The sequence below is a fragment of the Penicillium maclennaniae genome (assembly GCF_028827695.1).
Source record: "Penicillium maclennaniae strain IBT 15551 chromosome Unknown utg000006l:1.0-2513246.0:1.0-2515036.0, whole genome shotgun sequence".
NCBI lineage: Eukaryota > Fungi > Ascomycota > Eurotiomycetes > Eurotiales > Aspergillaceae > Penicillium > Penicillium maclennaniae.
In genome coordinates, this window is record NW_026623218.1 from 1,753,082 (window position 1) to 1,765,566 (window position 12,485).

Consider the following 12,485-nt stretch of genomic DNA (forward strand, 5'->3'; position numbering starts at 1 on the left):
AGCCTCTCCATCTCCAACAGCACAACATGTCCCTGCGGCTTCTCACACAAATGCATACATAATGACATCCCAAGAACCCCTGCCAGCCCATCTGGATCCATCCACGTACCCACGCACACAGCACGATGCGACACAAAACATCCACCTAACACTCACCTACCAACCCCTCGACCCCAACACCTACCTGTCGCAGGTCTCCTCCCCTGCCGCAGGCGCAAATGTCTTCTTCCTCGGAACAACACGCGATACATTCGAGAACAGACCCGTCTCCCAATTAAGCTACACAACATACCCGCTCCTTTCCCTGAAAACACTCACCGCGATCGCGGAGGACGCCGTCAAAAAGCACCAGCTTCTGGGCGTGAGCATTGCCCATAGACTGGGCGTCGTGCCTATTCAAGAGGCTTCGATTGCGATTGCGGTTAGTTCGGGACATCGCGCCGCGGCGTGGAGGGCCGGAGAGGAAATTCTCGAGGCTTGTAAGGAACGGGTGGAGATCTGGAAGCGGGAGGAGTTTGTTGATGGGGGGATGGAGTGGAGGGCCAATACGGACCGGGATGCAGAAGGGAGGTTGGTTGGAAATTCTATGACGGAGGGGTTGTGAAGTAGGTTCGCGCTCAAGGTATTTTTCCGTGGTATACCATGAATAATTTGGATGCTTGGACCATGTCAATGAGCAGGGTATTTAGATTCGGAAAAGCTATAGTACAATTTTCATACACTGGACAGGCTTAAAGAGTCTTCATAGGCTTGCCCTCCCGCTTCCAGTCATTGATGTGCTCCATGATGACCCGAGTGGCGGACTCGGGCGTATCTTGTCGACCAATGCACTCAACGAAGTCATTGTCGGGGTCTATCAAAAAGTCAGCATGGCATCCCGAAGCGCTTGAAACGAATAACTTACCCATCAGATAGAAATAGATACTGTGGTCCACTAGGTAATCCTCGCCAGGTTTCACATCCTTGGGAGTACTAAAGTACACGCGGTACTGATGACAGACGTTCTTCACCTGCTCATAGGTACCAGTCAACCCCACGATGTCGGGGTGGAACTCCTTCAGATATTCGCGCAGGACCTCAGGGGTATCACGGGCAGGATCGCAGGTAATGAAAACGGGCAGGAAAGCCTTGTCGTCCTTGGCCTCGGCGCGGACTTTATCGATGATCTCGGCCATCTTGTCCAGCTCATCGGGGCAAATGTCGGGGCAGTGGGTGAAACCGAAGTAGACCTTTACGAGAATTGTATTAGCTTCGACATATGGAGGTGTAAGAGGGGTCTTCTATCGACTCACAAAGCTGTATTTCCCCTTTAAATCCTCCGCAGTGAATTCCTTGCCGTCCAGATCCACGAGGGTGAACGGACCACCGACCTTCGGCTTGCCAACACCCTTGCTCAATTCGGCGATGCGCTTCCGCTCCAGGCGGGCCTTTTCAACACGGAAGTAGATCACCATGCCCGCACCGGTAAGCACAAATAGAAGAGCGGCCTTCCACGAGAATGGGCCAGTGGAGTTCCGCTGGCGCAATTGACCCATAGTCTTCGCGCGAGCTCGGAAAGCGCTAGTCGAGAAGTTATTCCGCGCGAAAAGAGCAGCCTCGGTGTTCTGACACCGAGGTCGCTGGGCTTGGGTGTAGGCTCGGCATTGTGATTGGGAGGTGTTTCGGAGGAAAGGGACGAGGCGTTGTGATTGCGCAGACTCAAGTGTTGAGATGGTGCGAGTAGCTTGGCGGAAGATGCCGGAGGCCATTTTCAACGAGGAAGGCATGATGCTCGCTGTCCTGATGCCTGTTGGTATGGATGAGCAAGTGTCGGAGCCGGACGATGAACTTCAGAATCTCCATATCGGCACCTAATCGGGACTAGCTTCATGCCTGAGGCAACAATCTCTTTCCAGCACCTGAGGCCAAAGGTCTTGGAGAATTCTGGGAATCTTATTGAAAGTAATCAAACGATCTATTATGCTCTATCGGCTCGAATGGTGAGAATTGATTAGACTATTTAACAAAAGATAAACTGCGACAACAATTAAGAGAAAGTCCCTTCCCCGAAGGACACAAGAAAAGCGCAGTGAGTCTTCTGGAGTCCATGTAGTGGAGAGTGATTGCTTCAATTCGTGATCATCGCAATCTTGTTCACGTACTGCTTCTCTGTCTGCAAAATCAGGTGTTCCGCAACCCACTTCCCCGAATCCTCTCTGGAGATAGCATAGCCAATAGCTTCGGACTCGCGGCCCAACCTCGGATCCTCAATGCCGACGCGGATTTCTTTTGTGGTCTCGCCAGTAGTGAGCAGACTGGCGCGGACAATGGTGAAAGGCCGACCGCTATCCGCGAAGCGATCCTCTGTGATCCGCTTATCCTCGTGCGGGACCTTGAGCATCCAGTGGTAAATCGGGAACACGGCGATAGGATAATCGCGACCGAAGCGGGAGATTCCAGTGGTGCTGAACGTAATCAAATGTGGGGTTCCAGTGATACCATCGCGCCGAAGGTTATCTAGAGCCTCAACAAGAGCAGCAGCGCCCTTTTGGCAGACCTCGGGGTCTTCGATGGTCATTTTACGGAAGTTGGGACGGCTGCCGATAGTTGACAAAACGATGTCAACTAGTGTACCGTCTTCGGTCACTAGGCATTTCGAGACGGCTTCCACGTCGTGCGCATTTCCTTCGATGACCTTGAGGTTTGGGGTTGATTCCGGGAAGATTGATGTGAGCTTGGATGGCTGCCGACAGAGTGCAACGCACTGGTGGCCTGCAGCAAGAGTGTGCTTGAGGGCTGAAAGGCCCACGCCGCCACTAGCACCGATGAATGCCACAGTCTTTGTGTTTGAATTCATTATGAGTAGTTATGGTGGATCTGGGTGTATATAGATTGAGAATACTGGTTCGAGTTGGTAGTCGAGGGAGAAGGCATTGTGGTGGTGAATTTGGAAATGTAGGGGTCTTTAATATCCATTTCTCTTCAGCTTGGAGGCATAACAAGACGCCGAAAGCTGACCGAGTTCAGAGAGCCTTTAAAAGCTGCCAAAGACTCGCCCTTTTCTCGCGCTGTGAATGGACCTCACCTCACTCACTCGTCCGGGACGTTGTTCGCGCTATACCTTATTCGGTGCTCACTCACCACGCGGGAAGCTCAACATGACGCATCGATCAGGCGGTGCAATGTGGACAAGGAAAGCCCAGAGGCTGGAAAAAAATCTCAAGGACGATAGAAACTCGGCCACGAGCCAAGCGTGATAATCCCTTGTCGGAAGAATGTCATTGTCCGCAAGTCTGGGGGGAACTGAAGCCATCGCGGGCGCCTCGGCCTCGGGTGCCGAAAAAAGCGCGAGCTTAGCCAGGGAAGCGGCCGCCATCAAACCGCGTAGCTGTGTCGTATGTCGGACCCGCAAGGTCCGCTGTGATAAACAGTCCCCGTGTTCAAATTGCCGTCGCGCGAACATCGCCTGCATCGTTCCCTCGAAAGACCATCATCCGAGATGGGCCCGTCGCCTCGAGCGTCCTGCAACCGGGGAGGTTATGGAAAGACTTCGAGACCTCGAGAATTTAGTCAAAGACCTAAGTGGTCAACTGGAGCAGGCAAACGCAGCGGCTAGATCTACGGCTGGCAGCTCATCTGGCGTTGGCTCTCCTGAGAATTCGATGCATGATGTGGGCTATTCGCTGAGCGCCAGCAGCGCACAGAAGCTTGGTAGACTAGTAACTCATGACGCCGAAAGGAGTCGCTTTGTCGGCAACAGCTTCTGGTCACGGGTGAACGATGAAGTATGTTGACTGTTGACTGTTGCCCTACATTAGATGTCATGCTTATTCGAGTCATAGCTGGAGGATCTAAAAATGGACGCTGCTGCTCAAGACTCGGATATGTCCGATGAATCAGTCTCTTGTGATGCTATGCACTGGACTCGAGAAATCGATCGCACACCATCCGAACGCCATGCATTCATTTTCAAACATAATCCGGCTGACTCCTTCCTGAATACCACTACTCCGGATCTCCGCGAGTTCCACCCTTTGCCGTCACAGATACCCTTTCTGTTAGACGTGTACGCCGAGAACTTCAATATCATTGGCCAGGTCGTCCATATGCCCACGATCACAAAGATGGTACGGGACTTGCGTGGCGATGTAACCAAGCTCACACCGGCGAATGAAGCCTTGATGTTTTCTATATACTACGCCGCTATCACCTCGATGGAAGAAGACGACGTCAATATTAACTTCGGATCGACAAAAGCAGAATTGAACCTCAAATATCGTCTTGGTGTAGAGCATGCCCTTGCCAAGGCTGATTTCTTGAATGTTCCTGATCTCGTTCTGATCCAGGCATTCACTATCTTCATAAGCCTGCTCCGCCGGCACGACAGTCCACGCTTTGTCTGGATGATGGCGGGCTTGGCCATCCGAATGGCTCTCGCTCTAGGTCTTCACCGCGACGGTACCAACTTCGACCACTTGACCCCCTTTGAGATTGAAATGCGGCGCCGGGTTTGGTGGGTCATATGCGCTCTTGACGTAAGGGCATCCGAAGATCAAGGGACAGAATTTACAATTAGTACCGGAAGCTTTGACACTAAGATCCCCCTCAATCTCAATGATGGAGACATTAATCCCGACGCGAAAGAAATGCCACAAGAACGTGAAGGCTTGACTGATATGTCTTTTGCCCGAGTCACATACAAAATGACAGAAGTTGCAAGGCAGATCATGGCACATGGGTTACGAAAACCCAGCCTGGAAGAACAGAGTCAACTGTTGCAGGAAATCTATCGCACTTTGGAACAAAATTACTTGCAGTACTCGACAGAGTCAAATATCATGTATTGGGTCGCGGTGACGATTGCACGTCTCGTCATGGCAAAGACAACTTTATTTATCTACCTTCCTGTGTTGTACGGTTCACGTCATGATGCTCTATCGGAAGAGCTGAGAACGAAACTGCTCATTGCGGCAATCGAAGTGGCCGAGTACAACCATGCCTTGAATGCCAAGCAAGCATGCAGACACTGGCGTTGGGTTTACCAGACCTACACGCACTGGCATGCCGTCGTTTACATTTTGATTGAAATCTCCCGTCGACCGTGGTCGCCCCTCGTTGAAAGGGCTTGGGTGGCGTTGCACAGCGTTTGGCTGATTCCGAGCCAATCGCACATGAGCAAGCAGATGAGAATTTGGTTCCCTCTGAAAAAGCTTATGTCTAAGGCGAAGAAACACATGCAGACCGAGCTGGACAGGTTACGCAGTGACCCAGACGCTGTTGCGCAGTTGGAATCTGAATATCGCACAGTGGGTCTGCCATCCAGCCCCTTAGTACCGACGCGCTTTGGATCAGCTGCAGCTGGTTCGGCGTCGGCAAAATTAGCTCTGGATAGATGGCGACAGCTTGTGAATGCGCCATCAACGACCATGAGTCAGATGTCTGGATTTAACGAACGAGCCAGTCCATACTGTTCTGTTCCTGCTCCGATTACAGGGTCAAGTGGTGCTGATACGGGCTCACTAACTGCTTTTGATCCTGCCTCGATCGATACGGGGACTCTACCAGATCAACAACTGCTAAGTGCGAACCTCACAAATTTTGCACCATCAAATGTACCTAGTCCGGCGGGATCTCAAGGCAATCTTGAGTGGCTCTGGTCGGACAATATGTTTACGAACGCCACTGAAGGAATGACTGACTTCAATATGGATTTTGATGCTGACGTTGATTGGTACAATTGGGTCGAGGCAGCTAAGGGCACAGAAGTCAGTGAGCCTGGTATCTGAGTAGGCTGGCTAAATGATGTCACCAAAAGCTCACCTGTTTACTCTGCTACATGTATTTATCTTTGCCCAGGACATTTTCTCCAGCTGTTCTGGTGATATGATAATATTCCTGAAGCTTTAGCTGGGGAAGCGCTTGAGGTCCATCCTGTTTTGAGCATTGAAGCAATCCAAGCGGCAATGAAGGAGGCCGAGACGCCGAGTCTACATGGGACGGATGCTTTCATGAGGAACAACTCGTTGTTTCGCATTAAGACTATGATAAGTGATTACTGCCAGTGAGTCGACTCATCGTCCAAATTCAGTGACCAACAATATGGACAGGATCGATCCGCTGTCCCATGTTAAAAGGCTGGGCTGGCCAAAGGCGGCCCCGCCAGCGGGCTGAAGACATTGACTGGCCCCACGGCTTTCTCTCCGATCCCAGTCTCTATTTTCATCGCATTGTTGCAAAGTCGCCGACCAAAACGTTACCGCTAGGGATTGTGCATAGCCTTAGCTGTCCACCTCCGTGCCGTGTTCCCGGTGAGGAGTCTGCAAGTAGATCGTCAGACCCTGGTTCCAGGCATTAAACCACATAATGCCAGTATTTCTCGACATAAGTAGCATGAACAAAAGCCTGGTTGCACGCTCCATGCACTTGAAATCATGCAGCCAATCGAGGGCCACTTACACCGCTTCTAAGGGCCTGCTAAGTCAGCAACACGACGATCTTCACCCTTCACTTGTGAATTTGGACATGCAATGACGAACACATTTTCGCTGTCGTAAGCTGTGGGCTATCGGCAGAGCTATCGTGAGCTTTTTGCCACCTCAATTTCACGCGAAGGGCGACTAGAATCAATCTTCTGACACGTACTTTTGACTCGGCGTGTGGGGCAAAAGCTTCGGAACAGACTAGCTGTGCACATTCATACCCCTCACACCGGACGATGGTGCCGTGCAGAAGGTGGAGAATTTAAACTGATGTGACGCTATTATGCCAATATCATGAATGTAATGCAGAAACCAGGGAACATAGTCATGTCCAACGTGACATCCGTGCTGCCCATCAGGCGGCACAGCCAAATAAGTATCGTGCCCGGCGCAGCTCCTTTTGCAATACCATCAGTGAGCTTTTCAATGATACATTGGAGACTTGACGACGACTTAAGATGGGATTTATGCGGCCGGGATATCTTTCGGAAAGCTCAGAATTACCTTTTGCTGGGCTTCCAACCTTTCGTCTTGCCCTGGATGTCTTCACATTGACGTTGATACTGGTGAGTTTAACCATGAATGCTTTCCAACATTAGAAGTTTGCCATTCCTATCTTACGAACACTTAGAATGTATATAGGTCCCTATCTACTTCATCGGAAAAATCACTTACAATGTCTTCTTCCACCCTCTCGCCAAATACCCTGGTCCTAAATCTATGGCCGCTACCCGTATTCCCTACATGCACCTCATTCTTGCTGGACAGATGGCTCAAGCAGTCAAAGTACTACATGACAAATACGGCGAAGTGGTCCGTATTGCCCCAGATGAGCTATCCTTCATCAACGGCGACGCTTGGAAGGCCATCTATGGGACTCGTCCCGGACACGGCCAGAAGCCAAAAGACTACCGCTTTTACCCCCGACCATCGATGGCGCTTCCAGTATCATCTTCTCTAACGACGCTGATCACTCCCGAATGAGACGACTCCTCTCCCATGCCTTTTCCGATAGCTCGCTTCGAGGACAGGAGCCCATCATTAGAAGCTATGTGAATCTGTTAATACAACGACTCCAGGAAAATGCTGAGGCCGGCAAGCAAGCTCTGGATATGGTTTCATGGTACAACTTCACTACATTTGACATCATTGGTGATCTGGCATTCGGGGAGCCATTTGACTGCCTGAAGAACTCAACCTATCACCAATGGGTCAGCATCGTCCTCTCAAGTATCAAGTTCGGCGCATATACGAATGTTGCTCGACGCTTCCCCGGATGGAAGATCCTCAGCAAACTTATCACGCCTCAGAAGGTTTCCGACCAGAGAAACATGCATATGCAACTTACGAAAGAAAAAGTGCAGGGACGTTTGATGAAAACTAACGAGAGGCCTGATTTCTTCGCCAATATTCTCCAGCACAATGATACCGAAAAAGGATTCAGTATCCCGGAAATGATCACTAATGGCAGTACTCTGATCGTTGCTGGCTCTGAGACGACTGCTACTGCCCTTTCCGGTGTGACGTATTTGCTGCTGAAAAATCCGCGAGTGATGCAGAAGCTCCAGGAAGAAGTGAGAGGTGCGTTCAAATCTGACGATCAGATCACGTTAGAGAATTGCAATAAGCTGGAATATATTCATGCCGTCCTCACCGAGGCGCTTCGAATGTACCCTCCCGTTGCGGTGGGACTTCCTCGTGTCGTTGATGGTCAAGGAGATACGATTGCTGGACACTTCGTTCCAGGTGGTGTAAGTACCAGTACTGGCGTTCCATTGGATATTGCTCACTGTGAACAGACTATTGTATCCGTCACACATATGGCCGCATACCACTCTGCCATGAACTTCAAGCACCCTGAAAAGTTTATCCCAGAGCGGTTCCTCAATGACCCTGAATTTGCAAACGATAGCAAGACAGTCATGCAACCTTTTAGTTTTGGTCCTAGGAACTGCATTGGACGAAAGTCAGTCCACCTTTTCAATCACTCCAAACCACAATATTTGCTTACGATTCTTCTAGTTTGGCATACGTCGAGATGCGAATCATTCTTGCGCGCATGGTCTTCAACTTCGATATGGAATTGGACCAGCCGTCTGATGAGTGGACGGACCAGCAATGCTTTCTTTTGTGGGAAAAGAAACCCCTGATGGTTCGACTTACTCCGAGGACCAAAATGCAGTAGATTGGGAGATGGATGTAGGAAGTTCTACGGAAAGTGCAATTGATCTAACTTGAGAGGGATAGAATAGTTCATATCTGGCTCCTCTTCTTTGATTAACGTCGTTTCAATTTTGATCTAAATACCTCGTTGATCTACGCTTCAGTAGACCCGACGAGTTTTTGACGTACATTGACACTGCTACCTTCGACCCTCTCAGCTTTTCAAGGGTTACAAACCCACAATCTCCGAAGTTTTGCCCTAGGAGTCCGCAATTTGCACTGTAAATTCATTGAACAGAAGAATCTCAAAAGCCTGCGCGTGAACTTGTGTCTCATCGCTGGAGGCCTTTATGAGCTCATAATCAGGCTTAAGACTAGCTTGCAACCTGTAGAGCTTTTCGCCGAGCAGTAGGCAGACCAATTTAACAATCAACCAAGGATTCAGACGGATATTGGGCCGGATACCCGCTCAGCTGACACTCCCTGATAGTATCTCCACAACGGCGACCTTGGGAAAAATGTAAGCATGAATTCCTACCCTCCATACCCAGTACTCACCTGGGTTGGTGTACATCGGGTAGACGCTCGTCGATCCGAGTGGATCCATAGTGCCGAGTCCATTGATAATAGTCTTGGTATTGAGGGAGCCCGCCTTCTCGACCACCTCGGTTGCGTGACTCCGCAGAGGAACCTCTCAGCTTGCTAGAAGCTCTGGGCAGCTTCATTCTGGGCAGTGGAGTTGTTGGATGTTGCATAGAAATGGTAGCTGATCCAGTCCAGGGGTACACCGGGCTTGTGGTTGGCGGGATCCAGGAATGAGTGGACCCGAATCACATTCCGCATGGCCAGGGCAAGACCTACGAATTGGGTGCTGGGGAAGACCTCCCGAATGACTTCGGGAACTGCGTCGTAGATCCGATTGTACAGATCGGGAATAATGGTGTGTTCTGATTCTGACTCATTAAGAATCTCCCAGATCTTGGTAATTTGGCCGTGGCCTAACTCGTGCCAGACGCCACTCTCGTCGGTGGAACCGCCCTCGACGTGTCACGATAGAAGTTGATGAGAGTAGTGAAATATCTCTTTCACAGAAGGGCCTCAAAGTTGGGTTCGTTGTTGTCACTCTAGTCAATTGTGTCGACATCCTCGGGATATGTACAGGTAGTATCGATGACCCACATCTAGTTGGGCGTGGTTCAATGGTTGATAATGTGCGATACATCGTAGTGCTGTTCGCAACGTCAGGCAGTACTCTTATATCTCAGCTAGTGGCGCAGTACGTCCTGTTGCTGACGGACGCGTTGATCTGGAAAGTGGATTTTTAATACTCGAGCTCAGAAGTTGCCAACGAGACGTTCATTTTTTGTTCTTGTTCGCACGGGCCTTAGAGAAACCCTCCAGTTCAACCCCTTCAGGGTCCACCGAACCACCAAAAGATAGAGGTTTTCAGTGGCGCTCGTGGCGCTCGGCGACGAAGCCTCCCCGAGGACCGTCTGAGGCTAAAATCTCGCGGGTTCTTGACGTAGGAGAGGCAGATCAGCCACCGGTGCGGGGGTGACCCACACCTATCCCATATCTTCTCGCAACTCGCTGATTCCGATCGGCGTTGGGCTCCGCAAAATCCCCAGATTTTGCCTCTTGCCGATAGGATGGCAAGTAAAATTACTCTGGCCCGGCTATCATTGTCCCGAGCATTGCAGTTCGGTCAATCATCATCACGAGCTTGCTATTAGGGGACTTTCAAAATGGTGACGATCCTGGGGCCCCGGATTGCCCAACACTACCCGTTGGGACTTTGCCATCAAGCTTCAAGGCATTCAAGGCATTCAACATGGCGCTAAAAGGAAAATATTTGCACTGGGCTGTGACAGGTGCGTTGTTCGAAGAAACAGGTCGCATGGAAGTGTACTGACCTATGCAGCGGCGAGCTGTCAGGCCTTTCTTCTCCTGGGATATGATCAGGGTGTGATGAGTGGGCTGGTCGGGGCCAACAATGAGTTTGGGAAACAGTTCAACCATCCCAATGCCACGATGCAAGGCATCCGTAGGTATCTTCGACCCTCTGACTACTCCTACATCTAACCACATCCAGTGACTTCTATCTACGATATCGGTTGTGCGGTTGGCTGTCTTCTTAGCTTCATCGTTGGGCATAGGGTCGGTCGTAAACGCATGATCATCGCAGGTGGCTCCATAATGGTGATTGGCACCATCATTTTGGGCTCTTCGTATAGTACCGCCCAATTTTTGGTCGGCAGAGTTGTGACTGGCTTCGGGAACGGCATCAACAGTAGCACAGTCCCGACATATCAGAGCGGTAAGCATGGCGAGGCTCTCTTGGTCGATTTCAATACACTAATAACATGATCAGAGATGGCTCGACCCGAACTACGTGGAAGACTTCTCTCCGCCCAAGGCACAGTGACGATCGTGGGTCTCTGCATTGCATATTGGATTGACTATGGATTAAGCTACATCGAGTCCCCAGTGCAATGGCGTTTCCCGATCAGCTTCCAAGCCTTTTTCGCTGTCTGCCTTGTCCTACAGATGCTTCCACTACCCGATACTCCTCGGTGGCTCTGCGAGCAAGACCGAAGCGATGAGTCGGCCTCGATCCTGGCCCGACTTCAACTGGAACAGCCAGCGAGCGAGTCAACACCAGAGGTCATACAACTGCGTCGGCAGATTGAGAGCTCCATCGATATCGAGTCTGCTGGCGGTTCTTTCAAATACAAGGAACTTCTATGGGGTGGGAAAATCCAGAACCTTCGTCGGATGATCCTCGCTGGTCTGGTCAATGTTCAGCAGCAGTTTACTGGATCAAACATGATCAATTACTACGCACCTGTCGTCTATCAAAACGCCATGCATCTGTCACGCAACCTGTCTTTGATTCTCGGCGGTTGCACCTCTCTGGCATATCTGCTAGGATCAATGCTTCCTCTTTGGAGCATGGATAAATTCGGGCGCCGAGCCTCACTCATGATCTCGGCTGCTGGTCTTTGCTTCTGTTTTGTGATGGCCGCTATTTTGTTGTCGATTGGTACTACACAATGCGCCTATGCTGCGACCGCATTCGTGTTTTTGTTCCAGATTTTCCTTGGATTTGGTTATCTGCCAGTGCCATGGTAGGGATCCAGAAAGCTCTGTACAAAAGCGTGCTAACACAAATCTAGGTTCTATCCTAGTGAAATTACTACCACCCGCATCCGTGCCAGAGGCCAGGCTTTTGCTGGCTTTGTCAATTGGATGTGTGTCTGTAAGATATAATCCATGCGAAAGTAGGGTCCCCTTGCTAATTCCTTTAGTCATTGTTGTGCAAATAACGCCAACCGCGATTGACAACATCGGATGGAGAACATTCATTATTTTCGCCTGCTTTTGTTTCGCATGGGTATGCCTCATCGTGGACCACAATCCAAGAGCAAAGAATCTGACACACTGTAGATTCCAATGGTTTACTTCTTCTTCCCCGAGACCAAGGGACTAGAACTCGAGGATGTCGATCATCTCTTCGAAGGTGGTGGCATTACAGGTGGCGTTTTCGCGTCGCGTGGATACCCCGTTCAGCCAGGGTTCCATCGCAGTCAGAATACTGACCGGATTGAGAAGCCTACCGAAGAGCACATTGAGTCCGGCGCCATTGTCTAGATGTCTCTCTGGATCATACTGATGGCGCCTATCGGACTTCAGTCATCACCTGGGCACCTGAGAATTGTCAATGGTATACATAATTGCGCCAATATGCATCAGGCATATAGACTATCTTTGTAGATGAATGCAATTTGAAATATGAGATTACCTAGATACAGACTGTAACGCGCGTGCGTATATGAATGCTGATTCTGACTAGTCAAACAATTC

The 12,485-nt window shown here is 50.3% G+C and overlaps 7 protein-coding genes across 7 annotated transcripts; 4 read left to right on the forward strand and 3 right to left on the reverse strand.

Moving 5' to 3' along the window:
* Positions 1 to 61: 61 nt before the first annotated feature.
* Positions 62 to 604, forward strand: N7477_006919 (molybdopterin synthase catalytic subunit; the record flags this gene model as incomplete). Its single annotated transcript, XM_056968582.1, has 1 exon — positions 62 to 604. One exon carries the CDS (start codon positions 62 to 64, stop codon positions 602 to 604), a length of 543 nt encoding a protein of 180 aa, XP_056821378.1.
* Positions 605 to 731: 127 nt separating this feature from the next.
* On the reverse strand, positions 732 to 1,766 carry N7477_006920 (SCO family protein; the record flags this gene model as incomplete). The annotated part of the gene is made up of 3 exons (XM_056968583.1): positions 732 to 853; positions 905 to 1,229; positions 1,293 to 1,766. 3 exons carry the CDS (start codon positions 1,764 to 1,766, stop codon positions 732 to 734), a joined length of 921 nt encoding a protein of 306 aa, XP_056821379.1.
* Positions 1,767 to 2,107: 341 nt separating this feature from the next.
* N7477_006921 (NAD(P)-dependent oxidoreductase) lies at positions 2,108 to 2,836 on the reverse strand (the record flags this gene model as incomplete). Its single annotated transcript, XM_056968584.1, has 1 exon — positions 2,108 to 2,836. The coding sequence occupies one exon, from the start codon at positions 2,834 to 2,836 to the stop codon at positions 2,108 to 2,110; it is 729 nt and encodes a 242-aa protein (XP_056821380.1).
* A 418-nt stretch (positions 2,837 to 3,254) lies between these two features.
* Positions 3,255 to 5,765, forward strand: N7477_006922 (uncharacterized protein; the record flags this gene model as incomplete). The annotated part of the gene is made up of 2 exons (XM_056968585.1): positions 3,255 to 3,764; positions 3,822 to 5,765. 2 exons carry the CDS (start codon positions 3,255 to 3,257, stop codon positions 5,763 to 5,765), a joined length of 2,454 nt encoding a protein of 817 aa, XP_056821381.1.
* A 1,151-nt stretch (positions 5,766 to 6,916) lies between these two features.
* On the forward strand, positions 6,917 to 8,643 carry N7477_006923 (cytochrome P450; the record flags this gene model as incomplete). The annotated part of the gene is made up of 5 exons (XM_056968586.1): positions 6,917 to 7,024; positions 7,101 to 7,403; positions 7,538 to 8,209; positions 8,258 to 8,424; positions 8,481 to 8,643. The coding sequence occupies 5 exons, from the start codon at positions 6,917 to 6,919 to the stop codon at positions 8,641 to 8,643; spliced, it is 1,413 nt and encodes a 470-aa protein (XP_056821382.1).
* Positions 8,644 to 9,323: 680 nt separating this feature from the next.
* Positions 9,324 to 9,765, reverse strand: N7477_006924 (uncharacterized protein; the record flags this gene model as incomplete). The annotated part of the gene is made up of 2 exons (XM_056968587.1): positions 9,324 to 9,659; positions 9,745 to 9,765. 2 exons carry the CDS (start codon positions 9,763 to 9,765, stop codon positions 9,324 to 9,326), a joined length of 357 nt encoding a protein of 118 aa, XP_056821383.1.
* A 687-nt stretch (positions 9,766 to 10,452) lies between these two features.
* N7477_006925 (sugar porter family MFS transporter) lies at positions 10,453 to 12,272 on the forward strand (the record flags this gene model as incomplete). Its single annotated transcript, XM_056968588.1, has 7 exons — positions 10,453 to 10,492; positions 10,543 to 10,665; positions 10,714 to 10,938; positions 10,993 to 11,749; positions 11,798 to 11,880; positions 11,930 to 12,015; positions 12,069 to 12,272. The coding sequence occupies 7 exons, from the start codon at positions 10,453 to 10,455 to the stop codon at positions 12,270 to 12,272; spliced, it is 1,518 nt and encodes a 505-aa protein (XP_056821384.1).
* Between the last annotated feature and the right edge of the window lie 213 nt (positions 12,273 to 12,485).